The sequence below is a fragment of the Lepisma saccharinum genome, chromosome 23, assembly GCF_977018435.1.
Source record: "Lepisma saccharinum chromosome 23, izLepSacc3.1, whole genome shotgun sequence".
NCBI classification, from domain to species: domain Eukaryota; kingdom Metazoa; phylum Arthropoda; class Insecta; order Zygentoma; family Lepismatidae; genus Lepisma; species Lepisma saccharinum.
Window position 1 is genome coordinate 29,763,611 of NC_139251.1, and position 24,223 is coordinate 29,787,833.

At 37.3% G+C, this 24,223-nt stretch overlaps 1 protein-coding gene across 1 annotated transcript in view; it reads left to right on the forward strand.

Moving 5' to 3' along the window:
* LOC145977792 (transcription initiation factor TFIID subunit 4-like) overlaps window positions 1–22,992 on the forward strand; it is a 48,076-nt gene extending 25,084 nt beyond the window's left edge. Inside the window, exons 9-13 of the mRNA XM_083110078.1 lie at window positions 2,923–3,053; window positions 8,459–8,641; window positions 13,865–13,987; window positions 17,383–17,430; window positions 20,303–22,992. Coding sequence (XP_082966204.1) covers window positions 2,923–3,053; window positions 8,459–8,641; window positions 13,865–13,987; window positions 17,383–17,430; window positions 20,303–20,416 — 599 coding nt within the window. The 3' untranslated portion in view covers window positions 20,417–22,992. The remainder of the gene's footprint in view (window positions 1–2,922; window positions 3,054–8,458; window positions 8,642–13,864; window positions 13,988–17,382; window positions 17,431–20,302) is intronic.
* The last annotated feature ends 1,231 nt before the right edge of the window (window positions 22,993–24,223 follow it).

A 24,223-nucleotide genomic window follows, 5' to 3' on the forward strand; every position in this document is an offset into this window, starting at 1 on the left:
CATCCAACACTTTTTTTTTTTTCTCCACTGTCTGAACCTGTCCAACATGTTTCCTATTATAGTACGGACTGTATCCAACAGATAGCGCAGGTTGTACTCTTTCTGTTTCTCGGCAGGCCATGTGCTTTGATGTGAACAGATGATTTTGCATTGTATTCACACGGTAGTGTTAGTAGGAAAATGGCAGAGAGAAGGCGTGTAAGTAAATACAAACAGAAATAAACAATGACACTTTACTTACTTTATGTAACCTAAAATAGATAATAAAATCATCAGCTGAGTTCATATTTGTTTTTCTCTTTTAAAACTGTAGGTTAATTACAAGTAATCCACCAGCCTCCTTCCTGCTCAAAATAAATAAGAGCTGGGAAGTATGCAGGTGGCAGAAAAATTGGATTGGAAAGTGTTAATCAGTTTATGTTGTCTACGATGTAGATTAATCATTACAATGAGGATGAATTGGTGAAATTAAATGGAGGAACAAACTCAAAAGAAACCTACCTAACCAAGGATTGGAAACTAGCAACTGCATTTTTCTTGAGAAATCAGCAAGATTTAGGAGATAATTACTATGACATAATATTAAAGAGCAGATTACACAGACATAAGTAAGTTTAAAGTATTTTCCCAAGCAGAATTGTTGTGTTTTTTATAAATAAGTGAATTGTAACCATGTTTATGCTATAAACATAAGAGAGATAGACTGATATGAAATTTTAAGCAATATGAATAAGATACCAATATAATACATACTGATAACTGATATTGTAACAATACAATAATAACCACCTACCGACTTCCAGCCTTACTTCTCCTCGATGGCGCAGTGGTAGCATTGTCGCCTTGTAATCAAGGGGTCCTGGGTTCAATTGCCTCTCCCGGTGGAGGCACATAGTGGTTTGGATCCCACTTTAAACTGTAGGTCCAGCCTTGATTAGCCTTCCTGTGCATAAAGTGGACTTAAAACACCCAACTCAATCAATCAACTGATAAGAACATTCCTAATAAATATCTAGTTACATTAAATAAGGAAGCACTAATAACTAATTTTACTGTTCCTAACTACAGTGGGGGTCCCAGGTTCAATACCCGGTGGAGGCACATAGTGGTTCGGATCCCACTTTAAACTGTAGGTCCAGTTCCGATTAGCCTTCCTGTGCATAAAGTGACCTTAAAACACCCAAGTCAATCAACCTAACTATAGTGGAACCCTGATTTTACAATTTTCCGCATTATACGAGATTTGTCCAAAAAGAAACCGAACTTTTTCAAAGTACTGTCCTCCACTGCTAATACAGCACTCCCAGCGCTTCTTCCACTGTTGGGATGCGTTCTTGAACTTATGATGTTCTTCAGGAAGCTATTGTCCTCATTTGATCATTCCAAAAGATCCTTACTGATGTCAAGGTGGGTTTCTTTTTGTTCGTTTGTCAGCAAACGTGGAACCAATTTTCGCAGCAACCCTATGCATGTTGAGAAAATCACCGCAGTATTGCAACCCAACTTCTCTTAATGGCTCACAGTATGAAAACTAAACAATATATTCTGGTAAACTCAATGGCATAATACTTCTAAAGGATCCCTCAATGTGGTGCTAGTAAGTTAACAGATGTGGGTTGTTTTATTGTTCTTTCTGGACAAACCTTGTACCAAGGACGTATTTTGGGGGTCCAGGAGTTCCGGACCCCCCCCCCCCCCCCAAAAGATTTATCGAGTTCTAAATTTAAATAATGAAAAATATATTATTTTAGCATTTGTTGTATAATTTTCTCTGAACTTATTGGAAGACAAGGATTATATTGGGATCATACGGCTTCAAAGAACAGGAAGGACATATTTAGGGGGTGCGGACCCCTGCCCCCACCTGAAAGACTTATTAAGTATGAAAATTAAATGAAAATATGCTCGTTTAACGTTTGTTGTATAATGTCCTCTAAACTTATTGGAAAACGATGATTATATGGGGATCATACGGCTTTGAAGGACAGGAAGGATGTATTTAGGGGTCCGGACCCCCTCTCCACCCGAATTACTTATTAATTACGAAAATTAAATATAATGAAAATATACTCATTTAGCATTTGTTGTATAATTTCCTCTGAACTTATTGGAAGACAAGGATAATATTAGGATCATATGGCTTTGAAGGATAGGAAGGACATATTTAGGGGTCCAGGGGTGCGGACCCCCCCCCCCAAACAAAGACTTACGAAGTACTAAAATTAAGTAGTGAAAATATTAGCATTGGTTGCATAATCGATGGTTATTAATTTCCTTTGAACTTTTTAGAAGGCAAGGTTTATATTGGGATCATACTGCTTTGAATGACATTACAAAGAAGATTTATGTACACTACTACTCAATATGCATAAAATATTAATCAGAAACTTATTTTTCTCCAACTACATGTAACATCATTTTTGTTATTCGCTAAATATTCAATTTTTCAGCTATTTGACAATAATTTCATTGCCAGGGCACTTGTTTTTATGTAAATTATTCTGATCTTAACTACAAGTAAGATACGTAACGAATATATGCGCTGTTATATATCTATTATTATACAGTCTTTTTACCTATTAGTGTTATTATTATTTTTATTAGGAGCCATCTCACTTTACTACTTGCACAGAGACTTGTTTTCGTTCGCTTGCTCCAGAGATAGTTGGGACAGGCGTATTCTTATTATTCCTGAGAAACTTGGTTCGGACACCCCCAAGACATATTTCTAGATACGTGCCTGCCTCGTACATGCAATAGACCCAAAAGCTATAAAATTTTCCTCAATTTTATATTTTCTAGTATTTTAAGTTTTTTCAACTTGGTCCCGTGAAAACCCCAAATTTGAGGTTCCACTGTTTCTGTATTTTGTGACCAAAGCATATTTGTGCATTATAACATGTAATTGTTCTTGTTTTCCAGTTCAGCGGCATGGTTTAGACGAACCTTCTTCGGATGTAGCAGCTTTGATATCACATGCTTGCCAGGAAAGGTTGAAAAACCTTGTGGAAAAATTGGCTGTTATTTCTGAACATAGGCTGGATGTGATTAAAGTAAGTAACACTTTACATCCAATTTTGACATAGTGTTGTCTTACCAGTCTAATTATGTCAAATGTTTTGTACCGGAAAATATGTTTTATATATTTACAAAGATCATTTCAGAAGAAGTTATTACATGCTCATAACTACTTATACAGGGTGATTCATAATTACCTCTGGGATTTCAAATGTTTATAGTACAAAAAATATAACACAAACAACATATCAGTACATAGAGAATCTCTCCAGGTTTGCACTCGTAATAGGCCCCATCACATAATTGTAGCTTTAGCCACTAGGTGGCAGTATAATGTAGTTAACACAAACATGGCATGCACTGGTAAACACAAAGCATTCTGCATCTCAGTGGCATATACTGGGTTAAAAATCTGGTCTATCTCACCATATCATAGTGTTCGAATGGACAAAAATTTGCTGGGAGGGAGGGAGGCATCTTTTAGTTAATTTTTTTCGGTGGGATTTTGAAGTGATGTGATATAGTAATGAATACATACCTCATAAATAAAATATGAAAATGTACACTATATCATTATAAGAAAAACAGTAAGGAAAGGATTTCAAGTATTTCATTTTTATTTATATAAAAAAAGAGGCATATATTGGGAAATATTTATGTAGGCCTATGTACAAGATTAAAAGAAACTTCTACCTACCTGTTTTCACGATTTGAAGTTTGCAGCCTCCTTGTTGGCGTAGTGGTAATGTTGTTGCCTTGAAACTAAAGGGTCAAGGGTTCGATACACAGTGGTTCGGATACTACTTTAACAGTAGGTTTAGTACTGATTAGCCTATCTGTGCATTAAGTGGACATAAAACAAAAATCCACAACGATTTGGAGCTTATCTGCATATGTAAGCCGAGTAAACAGCTCGTTAATTTTGTCACTCATTTAGTTTACTACACAGCACTGTACACTCACACACATGTTGCCTCTAAATAAATTCTATGCTCCAAGGAACCCTTAAACACCCGCGATCTAGACTAGAACTGGTCTTTGTCATTTCAGTTAATTTTAGATGCACTCATAAACCATTCCTGATCAGCCAACAACTTTCTCCTCCCCCACTGTAATGCTTTTACCCTAGTTGTTTGAAGGTCAACAGCTTCTTCTTCAACTTGCCTGCAAGTGTTCAGTGATGTTCTTGGTCCAGAAGATAATTTCCCTTTCTCCTTTCCTATGATAATTTGGCTTGAAAATTTCCCTTTCCTGGGAAAATTACATTGTGGGAAGTATGGTTTTGCAACATTGATGCAGATTGTTGAGAAGTTCATAGGGTAATTTCCCAATCATATGCAACCCTTTTCCCTCTTTTCTAACAGTTTGGCTCCACAATTCCCCATTTCTGGGGAAATTACGTGCTGGGATAAATGGGTTTGCAACATTGATAAGGATCCTTGTGGAAGTTCTCTCACGTTTCAGTCACGCAGTACCTTACTGCCTCGCCTTGCGGGCAAGATTTCCAACTCCTAAGAAATCAAGTTCATCTCATTGAAATTAACAATTTTTTGCACATTTTCTGATAGATTTTTTTTTCTGTATTTTGGTCACCGAGTCTGGTTTTTGCTGATAGCCTAGGTAACCCTGAATATACGCCCCTGCTGCATCTTAACAAATTCACTAAATGTAAATCGGTTTTGACGGTACAACAGAGATTTTTCACGAAATATCAAACAGAAGCACCTACAGACAAGACAAGAAGTCTGGCTGCTTGTGTGATTCAAAATGAACAGGCCAGTCGGGACTGTCAGCTGAGACCGTAAACCTTGTGCGAGAAACATTTGCCAGGAGCCCTAAGAAGTCAACACATCATGCGAGTTAGGACTTGCAGATGTTGCAGCCAACTGTGTGGCATCAAAGATCGTGTGTTTGTGCCCTCTTTCCATGTGTTTTAGCCCAACTACAAGAAAGGATCTCGCATGCAGTCTCTGATATGTTAGGACATGTGTGGCAGGATCTTGATTTCAGGATTGATGTCTGCCACGTCACCAGGGGTGCACATATCAAACACCTGTAAGGTACGTACCAAACTTGGAGAGATTCTTTATGTACTGTTATGCATCTTTTTACTGTATGTGTTATAGTTCTTGTACTATAAACGTTCAAAATCCAGGAGGGAATTTTGAATCACCCTGTATTTTTGTGGAGGATGACGTTGCAACATTCCTTCATAATAGTACTTGGCCGAATATAGCACATGTTGCCAAATTTCTGGCAATTTTCTCGTGATGTTGGGGATTCATGTATCACCGAGGGACCTCCCTATGGCCTGGACCATGTCATCAAAATTGTTGAGACAATGTCCCTTCAAAATTATTCTTATTACTAGAGCCCGGAAGTTCAGGCATTTATTTTCGTTAAAATAGGCAGGCAAAAAGGCATTTATAATGTGGTAAATAGGCACTAAAAATGAAAAAAAAGGCAAAATAAACCGAAAAAAGGCACATTTAGAAGTCACTTACTTTTATTTATAATATCTGGCAAAATGTTAAAATCTAAATTGGGAAGAGCATTTCAATTTTCTCCGTCTTGATTGCACATAACTACAAGGTGTTTTTTTTTTTTAAGTTCTAAACATTCATTGATAGTCGTCTGTCAGAGAGAATGTTTTTCATAATAGAAAATGATCTTTCTACTTCAACAGAAGTTATTGGAGCATACATATAACAAGCTAATGTAGCTGGACTCATTTCGGTAACAGCATTTTCACCTTTTAGAATATCACAAATTGTTTTCAATTGTTTCAAGTCCTCATTTGCACTCACTACCCGTTAGCACTTTTCTGCAACAGCTCACCCCTTTTCTCCTGGCACTTCCATCATCATCTGCTACATAGATTCCTCGAAGATTTTTATGGATGCTATAATTGTAATTGTCTCTGGCAATGCACCATAATGTGCAAAAGTAAACTTGAATAGCACAGGAGTTTTTTCACTTAACGAATTGAAGCCGCTTCATTTTCTGGAAGAGCATCGATCACCTCACTGATTTTTTCAAGGTTGTTAGCATAATATATAGCTGCTGATATCCAGGTTCCCTATCTCGTCAAGACTGGTTGCTGAGGTAAACTAAGCTCAATCGCAACTTCCTGAAATTTTCGGGTTCGAGAGGGAGATTTCAGAAATATTTTCTTTGTGTTCGAAATCAACCTGTCCACTTCAGCAGTCAATCATGCACAAGAAATGTTAACCGAAAGGCAATATCCTGACTCAACATGAAATACTTTTTTCTCACACTTTTCTCCTTCAGCAATGTTGAAACATGCGTGAGTTCAATATTACTTAAATAAGGCGAAAATTAATCACATAATAAACGGAAGAAAAATAAATGCCAACAACGTTTTTTGGGAGAAAAATAATTTATATACACATTTTTTTTTTAAAAATGTCAAATTTCGTTGAAAAAGGCAAAAAAAAGGCATATAATTAAAAATAGGCAGTGGGGGTGCCAAATAGGCAAAATGAAAAGGCTTCTAAAACATTCGAAACAACATAAGAAACGTATATCCGGAAAAATTTTATCAATATATGCAGTAGATAAAAAGAGGCATTTTGCCAAACTTCCGGGCTCTACTTATTACCTTCTCGTCATTAAAGGATGAGAATGAGTCTAAAACACTTATAGTTTTTTTAAACTCTTGACTGTTCTGTAAAATGAATTGTTTATCCCCTTAAAATATCTTTCAACTTATGCCATTTGCTGTCACAGAAATTCAGAAATGTCAATAAGCAAGTATTTTTTCTGTTTTCCTGCAGATGGCAGTAAAGGTCAGAATTCCCAGTCTCAACTGGTTCAAATAATTTGTGTGACTCACCAGGGGTCATACAAAAGCAATTTTATGTGATCAATATATACTGAACGCAACTCCCAACTGGTGGCTGACCTTGACTGCTATTTCTAGCCCTTTCTGTCACCCAATCATCTTTGGGGTTCTATGGCTCGATGGGTGTTAACAAACTCAGTTGTGAAGTAAAATCTGAAGGGATCAGCTTGCTCTCCAAAAGCAACGTTGCCGAGTGTACTTCTGTTTTTGCCAGATGTCTATTTGCATGTTTGCATGTGAAACTCCTTCATGTAAGACCACATGTGCAGTTGTACCATTAACACCCTGCTGATTTCTGGTGCTAGCAATATCGTTGCCCAAGAAGACTCTCTCGCACTATACAGTACGTTTGGAAACATGTGGTGGACCCAACGCTCACTTGTTTCATCCCACGAACAACATTCGGTACCTTGTAACTCGAAAATGCCTGATTTCAGTCGAAGAAAATTTCAACTGATCACTGATTCGCTGTTTCCCAGCTGCCAGTTGGAGTTGCGTTCAGTATAAACATACATGTGTACAGTCACTGCCATTAGCATACATTTTTCGAACATTCACCTGTACACCATTCTTGCCAGAGAAGTTGAATTTCAACCTTAGTGGTTTTCATATTTTTGGAAGTGAGACACACATAAGTGAAATAAATGCAGATAAACTTCGTATTCACTTTTCCACGAAGCTGATTTTGGTTCTATTAATTTCGTTGGCCACCATCCTTGTTGGAACCTGCTGAAGCAACAAGTTCCAATGAGGATGGTGGCTGTGCCCATCAAAATTAATAGAACAACCAAAAAAAAGCTTCGTGAAAAGGTAACTACTAAATTTTATCTGTACTTATTAGTGATTTTGTTGCAAAAGTTGTGTTTTTATGGTTATAAATAAAATATAATAATTCTCTGAATGTTAATGACGATGGTTCTACATGAGCATTCAATGTTAATTGGACATTGTCCAATTCTTTTAACTATAATTATTATTAATTAAAGTAAATAAACAATGCACAATATCGAAGTAACATTGCATGCTAATGTAAATAAAATGTACAACCGTATGCTTTTCATGTTTTTTATTTCATATCATTCAGTAGCATAGCAATGTACTAGGGATGGACATAACATTTGCTGATACCGATCAGATATAAAATTCCAAGTGGTCCTTGAAGAATCTCAATGGTTCATCAACCTCAATAAATGTATGTTACCAGATGACCGCAATGCAAAAGAACCTGCATATTTAGACATTTACTTTTAGGAAATGGAGATTATATGTTTATGTCTATAAAAATTTATAACAAAATTACATAATGTTGCAATAAATTTCAAGATATTTATGGACATATCAAATTGGTAAAATTATTGGTAATTTTGCCAATATGCCTAGATCGGCTGATACCAATAAGAGTTCCGACTAATCAGTCCCGTCCATAAAATATACCAACACATACCGATCAAATATAAAACTGGAAAGCATGTAAAGTGCAGGAACTTTAAATTAGGATTCCACTTTAATTGCTTGTAATATATGATTGATTTTCCTGTTTTTATTTTCATCATTCTCCACTTGATATATTTTCAGATGGACCCTCGGTATGAAGCAACCCAGGACGTAAAAGGTCAGTTAAAATTCTTGGAGGAGCTGGACAGGTTGGAGCGGAAGAGGCACGAAGAGCAAGAGAGGGAGATGTTGCTTCGAGCAGCGAAGAGCAGATCAAAATCAGAAGACCCTGAACAAGCAAAATTGAAAGCGAAAGCCAAAGAGGTTAGTTAAAGATATTCTCATTAATTTTGGACATAATTCCTTCCCCTTGTATGAGCCGAGCATATTGATATAAACACAAATGACAACTGCATATGACATTTATTGTTTGCCCTTGAAGACTAACAGTGTCACTTGAATTAATTGCCCAACGTCTTGAGAGGGAAGAGAAGATAGATTTGTGAATGAATTCTCAGGACATGACAGAGATGTTCTGTGCCTTCTGTTTATTTTCCATGTGGATAGAACAATAATGTATTACTAGAGCTACATATTTATGGTGAATCAAGATTTTGATACAAAACCTGGGCATATTTCGGGATCAAAAGTGGTATATAAAATGTCATTTTGGTGTTAAAATGGTGAATAAAATCCTAAATCTGATGTAAAAACTATACATATTACACAATATTAAGATTTCTCTTCTAATAGCGTATTTATATAGTTATCGGAGTATTAAGTTTATCCTGTGTAGAGAAGTACATTTTCGATTCTCAAATATTTACAGCAGAGTTTGTTAATTTTCCATGAATTCCATAACTTGCAGGATAATTCACACCTCAGGAACTGTTACGTCGGTAAATAAACCCTAAATTTCATGTTTAAGAATTTATTTAGCATTTTGCAGTTCATTTCGCATCATTTCGTGACAAAACAGTAGCAAAATGCACCTCGTACCTTTAAAGAACATGAAAAATTTAAATGACAATGTGTTATTTCACATTTTGTGTTGTTGTCAAAACAGAAATTTGCATGCCCATTATATTAGGCGCATCCAGAAAGTAAGTTTCCCTGGGGTCGTGTACAAAAAGGAAACATTATTTCATTGAATGATTTATTGCCACAGAAACAGCACTTATCCAGTTTTTTGTCATATAGCGTGGGACCAACTTCTGTATACCTGCGTCGTAGAAGTCCGCCGCCTGTGCGCCGAACCACTGTGAGACAGCCGTCTGAACCTCTTCGTTGATGTGAAATTTTGATTGGACAGGAACTTTTTCAGGTGCAAGAACAGCTGGTAATCACTGGGAGCGAGATCCGGGCTGTACGATGGATGATCGAACACCACCCAACCGAACCTGTCCAGAAGGGCTGCAGTGTACCTAGACATATGTGGCTTCGCATTGTCGTGCAGCAAGATCTCCCCGACACTGAGCTTACCGCGTCGCTTATTCTGAATAGCTTGTCACAATGTCCCCAGTGTTTCACAGTAACGGTTAGCGTTCACAGTCTCACCTCTGGGCAGATACGTGATGAGCAGAATGCCTTGTCTGTCCCAGAACACCGTGCACATCACTTTTCATGCCAACACAATCTGTTTGAACTTTGTCCTGCATGGAGACCCACTGTGACGCCAATGCCTGGACTCCTGCTTGCTTTCTGGGGTGCTGTATGCAACCCACGTTTCATGTCCTGTGATGATCCGGTTGAGAAAATCGTCATCATCATGGTAACGCTGCTGAAATGTCAGCGCCATGCCCATGCGTTTTCCTTTGTGTTCGGGCGTCAGTTGTTTCGGCACCCACCGGGCACACAATTTCCGGAACATGAGACATGGTAACAATGTCTTGCAACAACGACCGAGAAATCTGTGGGAAATGGCTGCTTAGTTCCGTGATCATGACGGGACGATCCTCCAATATGTGCTGCTGCACCTGCTCCACTGCGCTCGTCCATAACAGCCGATGGCTGCCCACTGCGCCCATCATCATGCACATTTTGCTGGCCTTCAGTAAATGTTCTGCACCAACGATGCACAATCTGCTTGCTCTTGACATCTGGCCCAGCTGACGATGAATTTCGATCGGCTGTATGTTTTGTGCGTTCAAGAACTCGATCACCGGACAAACCTCGCACGCGGCGGGAGATGGAATAAGAGCCGCCATGTTTCATCGCTGCCACGACGCTATTGAGGACTTTCGAGAGGCGTCTTCTAGCACATTCACTAGCCAGGCCATGTGTGTCTCACGCATGTGCAAAACAGGTTTCAATATGCATAGCCTGCCACCTGTGGGCGAGTGGATAACTTACTTTCTGGATGCACCTAATATTTCCAAATTGCAAGTCGGTGACACAAGCCTTCTAATTCTACACAAGGATGATGGACTGTTTGGAGAAAATGGAATGATTTTGAATATTTTTCACAGATTTAAATCTGGATGTATACCAAGTCCCAACTAAGAAATATACACAAAGTGGATGTAAAAGAAACTTGACTAGCAAGGTGGAAGTGACTTCCTATGTCTTTGCATTTTTCTGTTCAGGAACCTATTATTTTTGAAGGTGCTACCAGGTAGCTGGATGGTGGTTGCAGATTCAATCCCTGGTGATACCTTAACAAAATTTTGGTGTTGAACCAGCATCTTGAGCTACTGGAATAGAAATAATGGACTCCAGTCTCAAAAGCCAGGTAATGGTGGCATGATGCTGATGCAGCGACCATTCGGCATCCAATGAAAAGCCACTTGCCAAACCTTGGTCTTGGAAGGTCTATTATACAGGGTGGCTCAATAAGTCACTTAACACCCTCAGTACAAGGCCACTGCGGCATGGAATGTGAAAATGGCGATGACCAATCATTGCCTGGCCAAGGGGGAACCACATTGACGCCACCCACACGGTCGGCGGCCATCTTGATGTCCGCCATCTTGAATTCAACTTCAGAATTTTAAATGGGAAGGGGGTCGTGCGACATATCAAAATGGGCTAGAATTTCACGAGAAATGCAATGGTGAAGGTGTTTTCGACGTATCTTTAACCAGTAAAACGTTATGACTGAATTCTTGTACCAATTTGCTCCTTTCGAGGTGTTAGAAAAATGACTTAAAATTTGTTTAGCTCATCGGTAATACATCGAGATCAAAGTGACGTCTAGGGAGAGAAGTTCGCATGCCATTGCACACGATTTTAATCGGATACATCCATGAAGAGCTGCGCTTTATAAATGGTTGTCGCGAACAATTTACAGTGTGACGCTTCCATTGAATTAAAAGTCCTTCACAGTGACAAGGCTAATGTTTATGTTCATAAGGAAGTTCATAAACAGAATATGCGACCCTTGTCATCTGATAACTAACTTTGGACAAAAACAGGTTCATAACGTTCCCATAAGTGTTCTGGTGTTCTTCCCTATTGAAAAAACTCTGTAAAAAGTACCTTCTTCCATAAGCAAGGATGAAAAAAACTGTTTATTTAACAAATCCAAGTAGCCCTAAGCATTTAAGGTTCCGTTGATGGAAAATTGACTAACCAATCGTGTTCCACACAGCACACCACACCATTAACTTACCAACACTAACCATTCAGCTTTGATCTGTCGAAAATGGGTTATCAGATAAAAAGCATCGAATAATCTGTTTATGAACTTCCTTATGAACATAAACATTAGCCTTGTCACTGTGAAGGACTTTTAATTCAATGGAAGCGTCACACTGTAAATTGTTCGCGACAACCATTTATAATGCGCAGCTCTTCATGGATGTATCCGATTAAAATCGTGTGGAATGGCATGCGAACTTCTCTCCCTAGACGTCACTTTGATCTCGATGCATTACCGATGAGCTAAACAACTTTTAAGGCATTTTTCTAACACCTCGAAAAGAAGCAAATTGGTACAATAATTCAGTCATAACTTTTTACTGGTTAAAGATACGTGGAAAAAACCTTCACCATTGCATTTCTCGTGAAATTCTAGCCCATTTTGATATGTCGCACGACCCCCTTCCCATTTAAAATTCTGAAGTTGAATTCAAGATGGCGGACATCAAGATGGCCGCCGACCGTGTGGGTGGCGTCAATGTGGTTCCCCCTTGGCCAGGCAATGATTGGTCATCGCCATTTTCACATTCCATGCCGCAGTGGCCTTGTACTGAGGGTGTTAAGTGACTTATTGAGCCACCCTGTACAGTCAAGTTTAAAGATAATTGTACCAAAATTATTGTGATTAAATTAAATTAAATCAAGTAGTCAAGAAAGCAGAGGCTATCCTCGCTGCCACCCTAGACCTGAATGCAAGATGCCTTCAACCAAATGATGTTTTCATCCACCTTCTGCCAGCTAGGAACCTGCAGAAAGTTTTTCATTGTTCTCTTCTTGACACGTGGCAGGAAGAGTGGAATGAGGCAGCGGGGAACAAGCTTCACAGTATCAAACCCGCCACTGGTGCTTGGCATTCCTCGACCCGTCCCTCCCACTGAGAAGTATAATCATTTTGACTCGGCTTCAAATTGGACACAGCCATCTCACACATTGTCATTTGCTGCAAGGGCTGGGTGTTCGATTTTAATTTCTTCAGACAAAGTTATAACCTTTCCAACGATTTATCATCCATGTTGGGAGATGATGACGGTGGACAGTGTTTTATCAAATGTTTTTAGTTTTCTTAGAAGCATGTGCCTTTTACTTTACACTGTTTTTGAGGAAGATTTTAGACTATCCGTACCTTCTTTAATGTATTGTGTTTGTCCTGTGCAGGTCCCTTTACACCTTGCATTATTAACTTTTCTCAATGGGCTCTACACTTTTTTTTTAATTTTAAGGGTTTTAGATAAGGGCATTTTCCCTGTATACTTTGGAGGATGCAAAATTTCAAATCAATCAATCAATCAATCAAAGAAAATAACTGAAATAGGAAAATGCTCTCATTTTGGTAACAGTAACCCATTTGCACCCCTCTCACATAAAGTGGCACATTTTATAAGGTTCGACAGTTGAAGTATGTGCCATTTTATCTGAACAGCAGTGTACCAGGCTGCCTGAAAAATGTGTTTATTTTCTAAAAGGTGCAGGCAGCATTGCCAGTTGGGCACAATATGTATGTTTTTTTCCTCTTATGAGTTTTAAAAATTTTCCACTGATTTTTTGATTACCTTATTATGCATTAGCAATTTATTTAATAGTACATAAAAGTACATAATCAAACAAATTTAGTAATAGTAAAATTAATACAAAATAATTTTAGACTACATTTTTAGAGATTTTTAGATCATCAACTTCTGAGCCTTAATCATAAAGTATCTATTGTATGTCATGAAGATAAAAGGTTAATAGTTCCAATATATGTCAGTACCTGTTTTGTATGCTTTTGTCCTCAAGATACCAAATGTTAAAGGGGTTAGAAGTATAACAATGTTTTAAGTGCTTGATTTTATACTATTCTTAAGCATGTTATTTGTGCATAAAGGTGTGCATTGAACTAATAATGAAACAACTTCTGTTTCTCCTCAGATGCAAAGAGCGGAAATGGAGGAGTTGAGGCAAAGAGAAGCGAACTTAACTGCACTTCAAGCCATTGGACCCAGGAAAAAGCCGAAACTCGACATGGGGTCAAATTCAGGAAGTGGAGGACAGGTAATCTTGTTATTTTTCTCCCTTCTTTTTTTCTTTCAATTTTTGTGGTTGCAAGGGATGGAAATGATCAGTAAAAGTCAGAATTTTTTTCATGTGTGCAGTTGGTAACTTCCGTGAGAAAATCCCGTGTGCTATTCCTGGATCTGCCTCTGCCAACAATATTACATACAGACAAGATTTTAGCATTTGTATATTGGCAGGGTTGCTACGCATCTGGAAAACCTGGAAACGTCCTGGAATTTTGCAGATCATCTGGAATTTATGTGCATTTTGGAGTCTGCAAGAGAGAAAATTGCAAAATGAAAAGTGGTTCATTTCTAATTCCGGATCAGTTCCACTCCCTAAAAGGAATCAGTTCAGAAACTTGTACCTCTCGTCGTTATGATTCTGCCTTGTACAATATTATGCTTCCTTTCAATTTCTGTTCTACATAGACTCGTAGGTAATATATTTAATTTGCACTTTTTCATACTAAGCTTTAGAAAGAATATCAACATAAAAGTTGTCATCCAGCTATACTGATTGATAACTAAAGTAGGCTGACACCAGGATCATAATTATCTGAAAGGTTTGTGACAAAAAGGATCTTGGTCTTTTTGGCATTTACATTTAGGTGTAGCAAGAAAATTTTTTTTTTTAGCATGATTGTAGAATTTTATGTAACGAACATTAGCCTGACTATACTTTACGTAATTCTTAGAATTTTCACGTGTTTTTGTGCATATAGAATGAAATTTGCTTTATAAGAAGTAATTAAAGTCAATATTCATAATAATTAATGGTCCTGTATGTTTAATTGAAAAACACCGGGTTCAAAATCAATAATCATGATGATAAACATGTCTGAAAAAAATTCATTTTTGGACTGGAAAACCTGGAAATGTCAGGGAATTTCATAATCAAAAAATCGTAGCAACCCGTATTGAAAATCAGAAAAGAATCTACCTTTCTAGCCCAAATAGAGAGGATGCTGACAATAATGCCTTCTACAATAAAAGAGAAACATTGATGTTGATGAGTAGAGCCCGGAAGTTTGGCAAAATGCCTCTTTTTATCTACTGGATATATTGATAATTTTTTTCCGGATATACGGTTTTTATTTTGTTTCGAATGTTTTAGAAGCCTTTTCATTTTGCCTATTTGGAACCCCCACTGCCTTTTTTTGCCTTTTTCAATGAAATTGTACCATTTTTTTTAAAAAAAAAGTGTGTATATAAATTATTTTTCTCCCAAAAAACGTTGTTGGCATTTATTTTTCTTCCGTTTATTATATGAATAATTTTCGCTTTATTTAATATTGAACTCACGCATGTTTCAACATTGCTGAAGGAGAAAAGTGTGAGAGAAAAGTGTTTCATGCTGAGTTAGGATATTGGCTTTCAGTTAACATTTCCTTGTGCATGATTGACTGCTGAAAACCTGTTGCAGAACATCTGCACAATTACGTCATCACGTCCAGCGTCCATGTCAGGACGTTATTGACAAGAAACAGCACTAATGCCCAAGGGCCTTTGCATGCATTCCAAAATCAAGTTCTCTATCATTAGTTTAGTTCTGCACTTTGGAGGGAAACGATCGTGTATTTGTCATCATGCCGAAATTTAGTGTGCCATTAAGTGGTAAGTTACATGGTTACATGCGTGAATTTGGTGAAAATTGAAATGCTCTTCCCAATATAGATTTTAACATTTTGCCAGAAATTATAGATAAAAGTAAGCGACTTCCAAATGTGCCTTTTATTTTGTTTATTTTGCCTTTTTTCATTTTTGGTGCCTATTTTCCACATTATAAATGCCTTTTTGCCTGCCTATTTTAACGAACATAAATGCCTGAACTTCCGGGCTCTATTGATGAGAATACACATATAATGTGTAAAGCAGTTAATTTATTTGCAGTAAATGTTTTCTTGTTTTTCACTGTCCAGTAGCAATGATTTTTATATTTGTTTGCTAATACTACATGAATTAACTGATATTTCAAATCTAAGATATGACTGTTTTTCTAAATTTCACTTTCTTATGAAGTATAGTCTGTTCAGTTACAGTTGAACTGCAGTTTACATTCCCATATTTTACATTATATTTTACATTTTTACTGGTCCCAGCTTCGATACCCGGTGGAGGCACAAGTGGTTCGGATCCCACTTTAAACTGTAGGTCCAGTCCCAATTAGCCTTACTGTGCATAAAGTGGACTTAAAACACCAAATCAATCAATCAATTTACATTTTTACTAATTCATACAGAGTTTGTCCGGAAAGTAATGAGACTGGACTCCGCACGGCGCTTCAGTCGTCAACAGCGTGTCCGCCACGAGCGGGATTGGTGGGGGGGTCTTAGCTAACCAATGCTACCTGGATCAGTCGCTTATTGCGCAAACCGTGTTTAAAATCGTCGAGATTTTTTTGGAAGCTCAAAATGCAGCATTCACGTGAGCAACTATACGCCATTAAATTTTGCTTCAAGCTTGGAAAAACTGCTGCAGAGACGTTCACCATGATTCCCTGTCAAGACCCCAGGTTTTCCGTTGGCATGGAGATTTCAAGCAACCGCCAAAGTTCGGAGTGGCACACCAAGGAGTCCCCGTGCCCCCGAAAAGACAAGGATGTCCAAGTCCAGGATCAAGACAATGCTCATTGTCTTCTTTGACAGGAAAGGGTTGGTACACAAAAAATTTCTGCCTCAAGGGAAGACTGTCAACGCCGCTTACTACGTGGAAGTCCTCAACCGCCTGCGAGACAGAGTCAATCGGGTCCGACCAGATATTGCCAAATGCTGGAAGCTCCATCATGATAACGTGCCGAGTCACACCGCGTTCGTTGTGATGTCATTACTAACTAGAATCCACGTTGCCGCAGCCAACGTACAGTCCCGACATGAGCCCAGCGGACTTTTTTCTATTCCCCAAGCTCAAAAGAAGCTTGAAGGGTCGCCGTTTTGATGATGTTTTTTTTGGCCATCCAAGCAGCAAGTCGTTGGAAGCTGACTTCCAGGAGGCATACGCTGCATGGAAATCGTGCTGGCAGCGGTGTGTTGATAGCCAAGGAGAGTACTTTGAAGAATTTTAACAACTTGTACCAATTGGATCAATAAATTTTATTTCCTGGACCCAGTCTCATTACTTTCCGGACAAACCCTGTATGTTCTATCGTTATGCTCCCAATAGATCAAGACATACAATTTTCCCAGCTTTTACATTTTTTCTGCATTTTATGTAAGGATGAGGTTCCACTGTATATGTGATCTTAATATACGCAGCACAAAAATATTTGTTTCCAAAACTATGTATATTAGTATTACATATAAAAATTATTTGCATCACATGGTACTATAGTGCATTTTAAATGTAGTGTGCTTCATAAAATTCATATTGATTTTTTTTTCTGTTTCCTTTCAGTCTGGAGTTGGAAGTTCAAGTGGTGCTAACAGTCTTAATAGGACACAGGTTAGTAAATGTAGCTGCTGTAATTTATGAAGATGTAAGCACATAAAAGCATTTATAAATAAAATTTCACTTTGGTCTACTCCGTGTTGTGGCTGGACCTGTTCAGGTGCAATCAAGAGGCTTGGATAAATTGAAAGATTCAATTTATTCATGACTTTACGTACATATGTGGCCAATTTAAGGCTGTAATACCTATTCTTCTATTTAAGTATGGAGTATATGATTTTCTTGCATGACGTCTATATTGATATTCTTCTTAAAACACTTCATAACCACTATTGTATATTACAAAATAATAAAATTCAAGGTGGCTTTCGTTCCTTTAGGCCACATTTCGTTCCATTTTTCCAGTACCTCATCAAGCAATGCATACAACTTTTCACGGCAGTGTACAGTTACTGGCCATATAAAATTTGTGTTTTTGGTGTCTTGAGAAAGTGCCGGTGCATTGCCAGAAGGAATACAAGTCACTTTTCAAACGGCTGCGCTGGTACTGATTACTCTTTCCATTTCCCACTGATACCGATACTTGAAAATCGTGACAATTAAAAGTTGCACAAAATATTGATTAATATTAATGAGTGATCATTCCCTTTATTGAAAATGTAAAATGCAGTTCTTTCACACATTATTGGTGCAAAATAAGTGGAAACTTTGAATTTTGCATAGCTTCCAGGATTAGACTATGCAAAAGTGCAGTGAGGCCTTTTTTACAGACCCCGCAAAACACCATTTTGAAAATACTGGAAATGTATCAGCCAGTATCAGTAAATAAAATACAACTGTTAATTTCCGATACCAGTTTGACACCAAAGAAAGATGTAACATTTGTGATGCACACACACAAAACAAATACAGGTACAGTGCTGCAGCTGTAAAAAACAACTTTTGTATCTCGTGATGAGGTACTGTTTCGCATCAGGTGCACATATATTTCAATTCTGTCAAAATGCTTGCTAGTATTAGAAAACAGAGCAGCGAGTTCTAGGTTATGGACTTCTCCCCTCCTTGCAGTTGTAAGTGGAACTCTTCTAAGTCAATTATTAAACTAGATGTAGCATGTTTCAACTTCCATGTATTCCTTGTGGAGAAGAAAATGTGCTAATCACAGCAATGTTTTGGCATTTTTTGTTTATAGTCAGGGGCATGCATTGAAAAATACAGGGTGCCTGAAAGTTTTCACCTGGCAACTGAAGTTTTAAATCCAGTTGTTTTCTTAATATTTCGAGTTCAATTATGGAAATTTCAATTATGTTTTCTAAATAACGCGTATAGTATGTGTTTTTTAACATTTGCATGTTTTCTGTATCACGTGCATCATTAAATCAGAATAATAAACATGCAGTAATTAATTTTTGCAGTATTGCCATCTGAATTTTAAAATCTGCAGCAATATGGTAGAGAACAGATGGCCACATATTGCTGTTTGCAGTGTGTGTGTGCTCTTACCAGTTGAGTCGTCTTTAGGAAATGCAATTCCGGTGCAATAATTAATTACTTTTAAACAAATCTTGTATTAATTAGTAAATTAAATGCTTTACCTTAGATTCTTGGCTTTCTTAGCCTGCATTTGCAGAAAGAAAAAAGAGGCTGTTGCCTAAATTATTTTTAGGTTTGTCTACCACCCCTGGTAAGGGATATTATATTTAACAAAATACTTCCATGAGTGCCCATGTAAAATTGTAGCTTCTCTCCAACTGCAGGCCACGAAGATCTCTCTCTTGTTCAGCAATTTTGTCTTACTTAAGGAAACTGTATCCCTTGTTCTTAATGCCAGCTCAGGTATTCACAGTGTTTTTTCCCCGGTAGTATGCCCTACCAGCACTTTTCCCATAGATATTAATAAAAACTGATAATTGATCGCTTTAACGAAAGAAATATAGATAAATACGTGCAACTGTAGAATGATATATAAACAGGCAACTCAGTAAGTTTATCATGGTACAGTTCCATTACTAGGTGATCTGTTCTCTGCCGGAAAATCTTCCCACGTTAGTGCTTCCACTCACTGAGAGGAGCGCTGGAGACAGCACATGCTTTCAGCCATAGCTCACCATTTTCTTTGCGAGGGGAAATTGAACACTTCAGATCCACAGTCACAGCAGAGAAGAGGGGAAGCAACTAACATCTCGAGCTGGGATTTCAGATGCCAAGCGGAAAGGAATTCGTCTTCTAAGGTCTTTAATAGCTCAGTTCTTATCGTTTCAAAGGATTCGTGCAACAGCACTATTATTTGCCATGTTTGGCAAGGACAGCCTGCAGACGAGAAAACACTGAATGGCGGGAACTGTGCCAGTTCTGAAGTAGTTTGCAGTAGCTCCTATGATTAATATTGCATCATTATATTTGTATCACCATAGTAAGCTTACTGTCCCACACTGTGGTCTTGTGGTGTAAGGCATCAGGCTTCGGACTCTGACTATGGGATGCATGCTAATTTGAGTCTCTTGGAGGAAGCGTAACAACTTTTCTCCTGAGATTTTGGTTGGTGTATGAACTGGTGGCCACCTACCATTGTGAGAAAATTTATGAAGCTACGAATGAGTACCATTATGGAAAACCTACAACGACGACTGGGGGTTCATTGTGTTGATCACACATCACTCCGTAACTGCTTGGATTACCCACTTCTGCAGAGGAATGTGGAAGTGAGTCGGGCAGTTGGTAGGTAAGCCCTGGTCCTCAAAGGCAGTTGTGCCATGGATTAAATTATAGTAAGCTTACTAATTAGGAAACCTTGAACCTCTTGTCTCAGAGAAAAAGTACCAGTTATTCATAATCTGTTTTTGACTGGATTGTGAATAATGCAATACTGTTCTATTTTAGTGCAAAATTGAATCAGTTTGTAACCTTTCTCCATGTTCCGTTTCAGCTTCCAATGAGGCCACGAGTGAAAAGAGTCAATCTCAGGGATCTTCTGTACCTTCTCGAGCAGGAGAAAGAAACTTGTCGGACACCTTTATTGTACAAGTCGTACTTGAAGTGAGTTTCATTTCATCCATCCCAGCGACACACTGGCGATGCAAAGAAATCAGCATATTGCTGAAGTGATATGAATGCTGTTAACCTGCAAAGGTGGGATTCCTGATGAACCAAAGTGCTCCAATGCGGGCACAGTGTGATGTAGGCGTTACGATACCATCCGCCTGCCGGAATTTTCATTGTGAAATGGAAATGTTTAGTACAAGCTGTGATTGGGTTTTTGTGTACGTTCGGCTACTCCCAGGTAACGAGAACTTCGTAGTTTTTCAGCTTTAAGTTTCTTCGTTAATAAACACCAATATATAGAAGGAGAGAAATTACATGCTGCAAGTTCACTTGTTTTGGGGTGCATTGCTGGTAAATATTTTGATAATTATTGTGTTTGTACACTTTTCTAATTCGTAAACATTGAAACTGTTTATCACTGTTGAAATAATTTTTGGTTTCCATGTATTGGTTAGGTTGTATTGTGACTTACATTTTTATGAATTAATTTATAAGTTGTAAATGATTACAAAATTTTGGATTTTTGAAGAAACAACTTCTGCATGTATGAGGGAGTATATGCTTGTGTGTATGTGAGCGAACATGTCCTGGCATATGTAATTGATCAGTGCAATTGAATTTTCGCAGTAATGTCTGTCTTTCTGACAATGGATAGAAAGTATTGTTCCCATCAAATTGACAATAACATATTTGAATAGCTTTTCCTGTATCTGTTTAAATATGTTACATACTGCACAGAACTAAAAGTAATTTGTGTCCTACAGATTTTTTTTCTCCGACATTCTGTACACTTAGAAGGAATTGAAAGTTAGGCGTGGCAAGGTACCTGAAGAAAAACTTAAATGAGAAATGCACATAATGAGAAATCTCCATAATTAAAATAAAAGTGCTTGCAAGGTCATTGTCATCCTTGTTCGTGCAATTAAATAACCCGAAGTAGCCCTATGCGAATAGCTGCTTAAAAACTGTGCGGATGCCATTCACACATAGTATTTTTCAAGTAATGCTGGCAGTTCCCTCACGACTTATTCCATTTCTCTTCACTGCCTGTAAAGTACAATACTAACAACCTGGGAGTAAAAGTATGACACAAGATGTTGATGTAATGAAATTACGGTCTTTTTTTTTTATGCATTGTTGTGACAAAATCTGATATGTTATCGGGATATATTAATGTGATCTGATGCTAGCCGAAATCATGTCACAATATCACAAGCAAATATGTATTTGTATTTGTTTTAGAAATGCTTCTAATGATGACATTTGACTGTTATTCAGTGGAAATGATGGTTAACATAAAACTTCTAAGAAATGTTAGCTTTTGTCTGTTATTGCTGGACTACAGAGAGCGAGAGAGAATATACATGTGGATTCTCACACGGAATCAACATATTGTGTGTGCAAGATTCATTGGTGGAATTCTTGGTAGTAAGATGTCCCCCTTTCCCCAGGTGATTTTGTTTGTAATGAAGTTTTACACTTGACCATATAAATATTATATATATATATATAGATATATATGTGTGTATATATATAAAAATAATAACACGGCCCTCTGTAAATAGCTCTGTACATAATTTGTCATGTATCCAGTAGTTGAATGCTAGAAAATGTTATTTTGTATATTTCAAGGGGCCATTTCTGATAAAAAAAACTGTGAACATGTTTTAGTAATATTGAATGAAGCTACCTTTTGTACACTGGCTGCATTATGTCCTATTGTGAAGGGATATTGTAAATATACTGTTGTAATACAGAGAAGCACACATCTTCATGAATGTTGCTCTGTTAATGTAGAAATAGTGAAGATTTTTCAGTATTGATGGATGGGTACATATATTTACACAACACACACAAAATATATTTTTTTATTGCAGAAGTACGTATGTGATGCATCTACTAGGAATTTCATAGTTTTTTCTCTGTTAAAATCTCTTGTCATGCAGATAGATTTTTCCAGTCGTTATTTATTTAAAACAAAGCAAAAAAATAATTATAAAAGATCAAAGAAATTGCATTTATAAACTGTGTATATTTGCATACTGATGCGTGAATGGAGTAATGCTCGTCTTGCTGAAAAATTTTATTATTTTTTTATATATTAGTGATGTGATGAAATAGTAAAAAGGAACAAACATGTTTTTAACATTCTTTGAATTTGTTATATTTTTTTTTTAGAAAGACATTTTCATGCTTATTTCCCCGTTCTTATAATGTGAATCATGGAATGCTGGTGAAGAATTGAGAACTCTAGTTTGTGAAGAGGCTTTGTCGTGACTATCATTACACTATGTAGAACTTTTTTTCCTCCCTGTTGGGTGTCCAGCAACTGGCATTAATATATGTTGTCTAAATTTCATAGAGTATCAGAAATAGTACTGTTTTGCAGTTTGGAATAATATTTGTTATCCATCTTATGGGGAAATAATGACTTACATTAAGTCAGAAGTCTCCATTTTGATAAAAAGTTGTTTAGAAATCGAAAGTAAATAACACTTGATCTCTTAACCATTTGTTTTTAAATTAATATATAAAAATTAATGAACCATTAGCAAAATTGTCAACTTTTCCTCTCGTATAATAATGTTTGTTTGGTACATGATGTGTGATGGTAAGATTTTCTTCAGGCTCAGTAATGGTATTTGTGTCTGCAGCTGGGACCAATGTAGGCAAATTGAAGATTGGAGTTGTGAGGGCTGAAAAAGATTTGTGTTGTGCACAAAGAAGTCTGTGAACTGAAATTTAATGAAAATTTGATCTGGTATATTAAATGAGCTGTAGATATGCTTCCACTACACATTTCACAGCTGTAAGGAGAAATTTTGTAACATTTTACAAATTTTTCCCAAGACAAACCAGAAGTGAACGTCGCATCATAAGTTGTAAAGTAGTGAAGAGTGCACTCGTTGTGCATTTCACCATACCATTAAGGCAAGAAGACTGCGTATTATAAATGGTTAGCTCACACAGGCATTGGCAAATTAATTTAAGGGAAGTCAAACTGGAAGTAACCCACAGGTGCCAGATCCAGATCAATTCACCTTGCTTCAGCTTGCCAAATGAGCAGAGTGGCTGCAATGCTTCCCTGAGAATTAAAACACGTGCATCTCAGCCTTGATGAGCCAGTAAAGCGTACACCACACTTTGCAACCACTGCTGTAAGCTCTTTCCATTGCAAATCTGATGTCATGCCAAACTGTGCCAACTGTGGGTCTTAAGGATCGGCTGACCTTTGGCCAATGCCAGGGAAGCTGTTTTAAAAATTTCCTATCTTTTTCTGAAAACTACGAAGATATTTCAAATTCTCAAAAATCACATCTGCTTAGAATTCCTTCCAGAGCATTCGCCTGAATCTTCGTGGGGTTTGCTTTCGCTGTTGTCTAGATATTCACAACAGTTATGTGGCTACGTAGACCTATTTGAAGTAATACAGAGACATGTTATATATAAAACGTTAAACTTTCCAAAAAATAAGCAGTTCTATATTGGGAAGCACAGGTGGCTAATATACTACTGAAATTTTCAGCAGGCCAAAGTTAGAAGACATGAAACTACATAATGATCTTTTATTGAGGAGTGCAGAATATAAGATCTGATGGGAAAGGGAAAAAACATAAAATAGAATTCTAATATGTTGTGCAATATTAATAGTTTTTATTTAAAATTTGTATTACTTTTCATAAGAACTTCGATAAGTTGTTTGAACATGAGCATTATTAACTTACGTTGACATATTTATAAAATTATTTAGCATAATGAAAACTTCCTAATCAGTGCAAAAAAATTCAAACATTTTTTGCTTCTT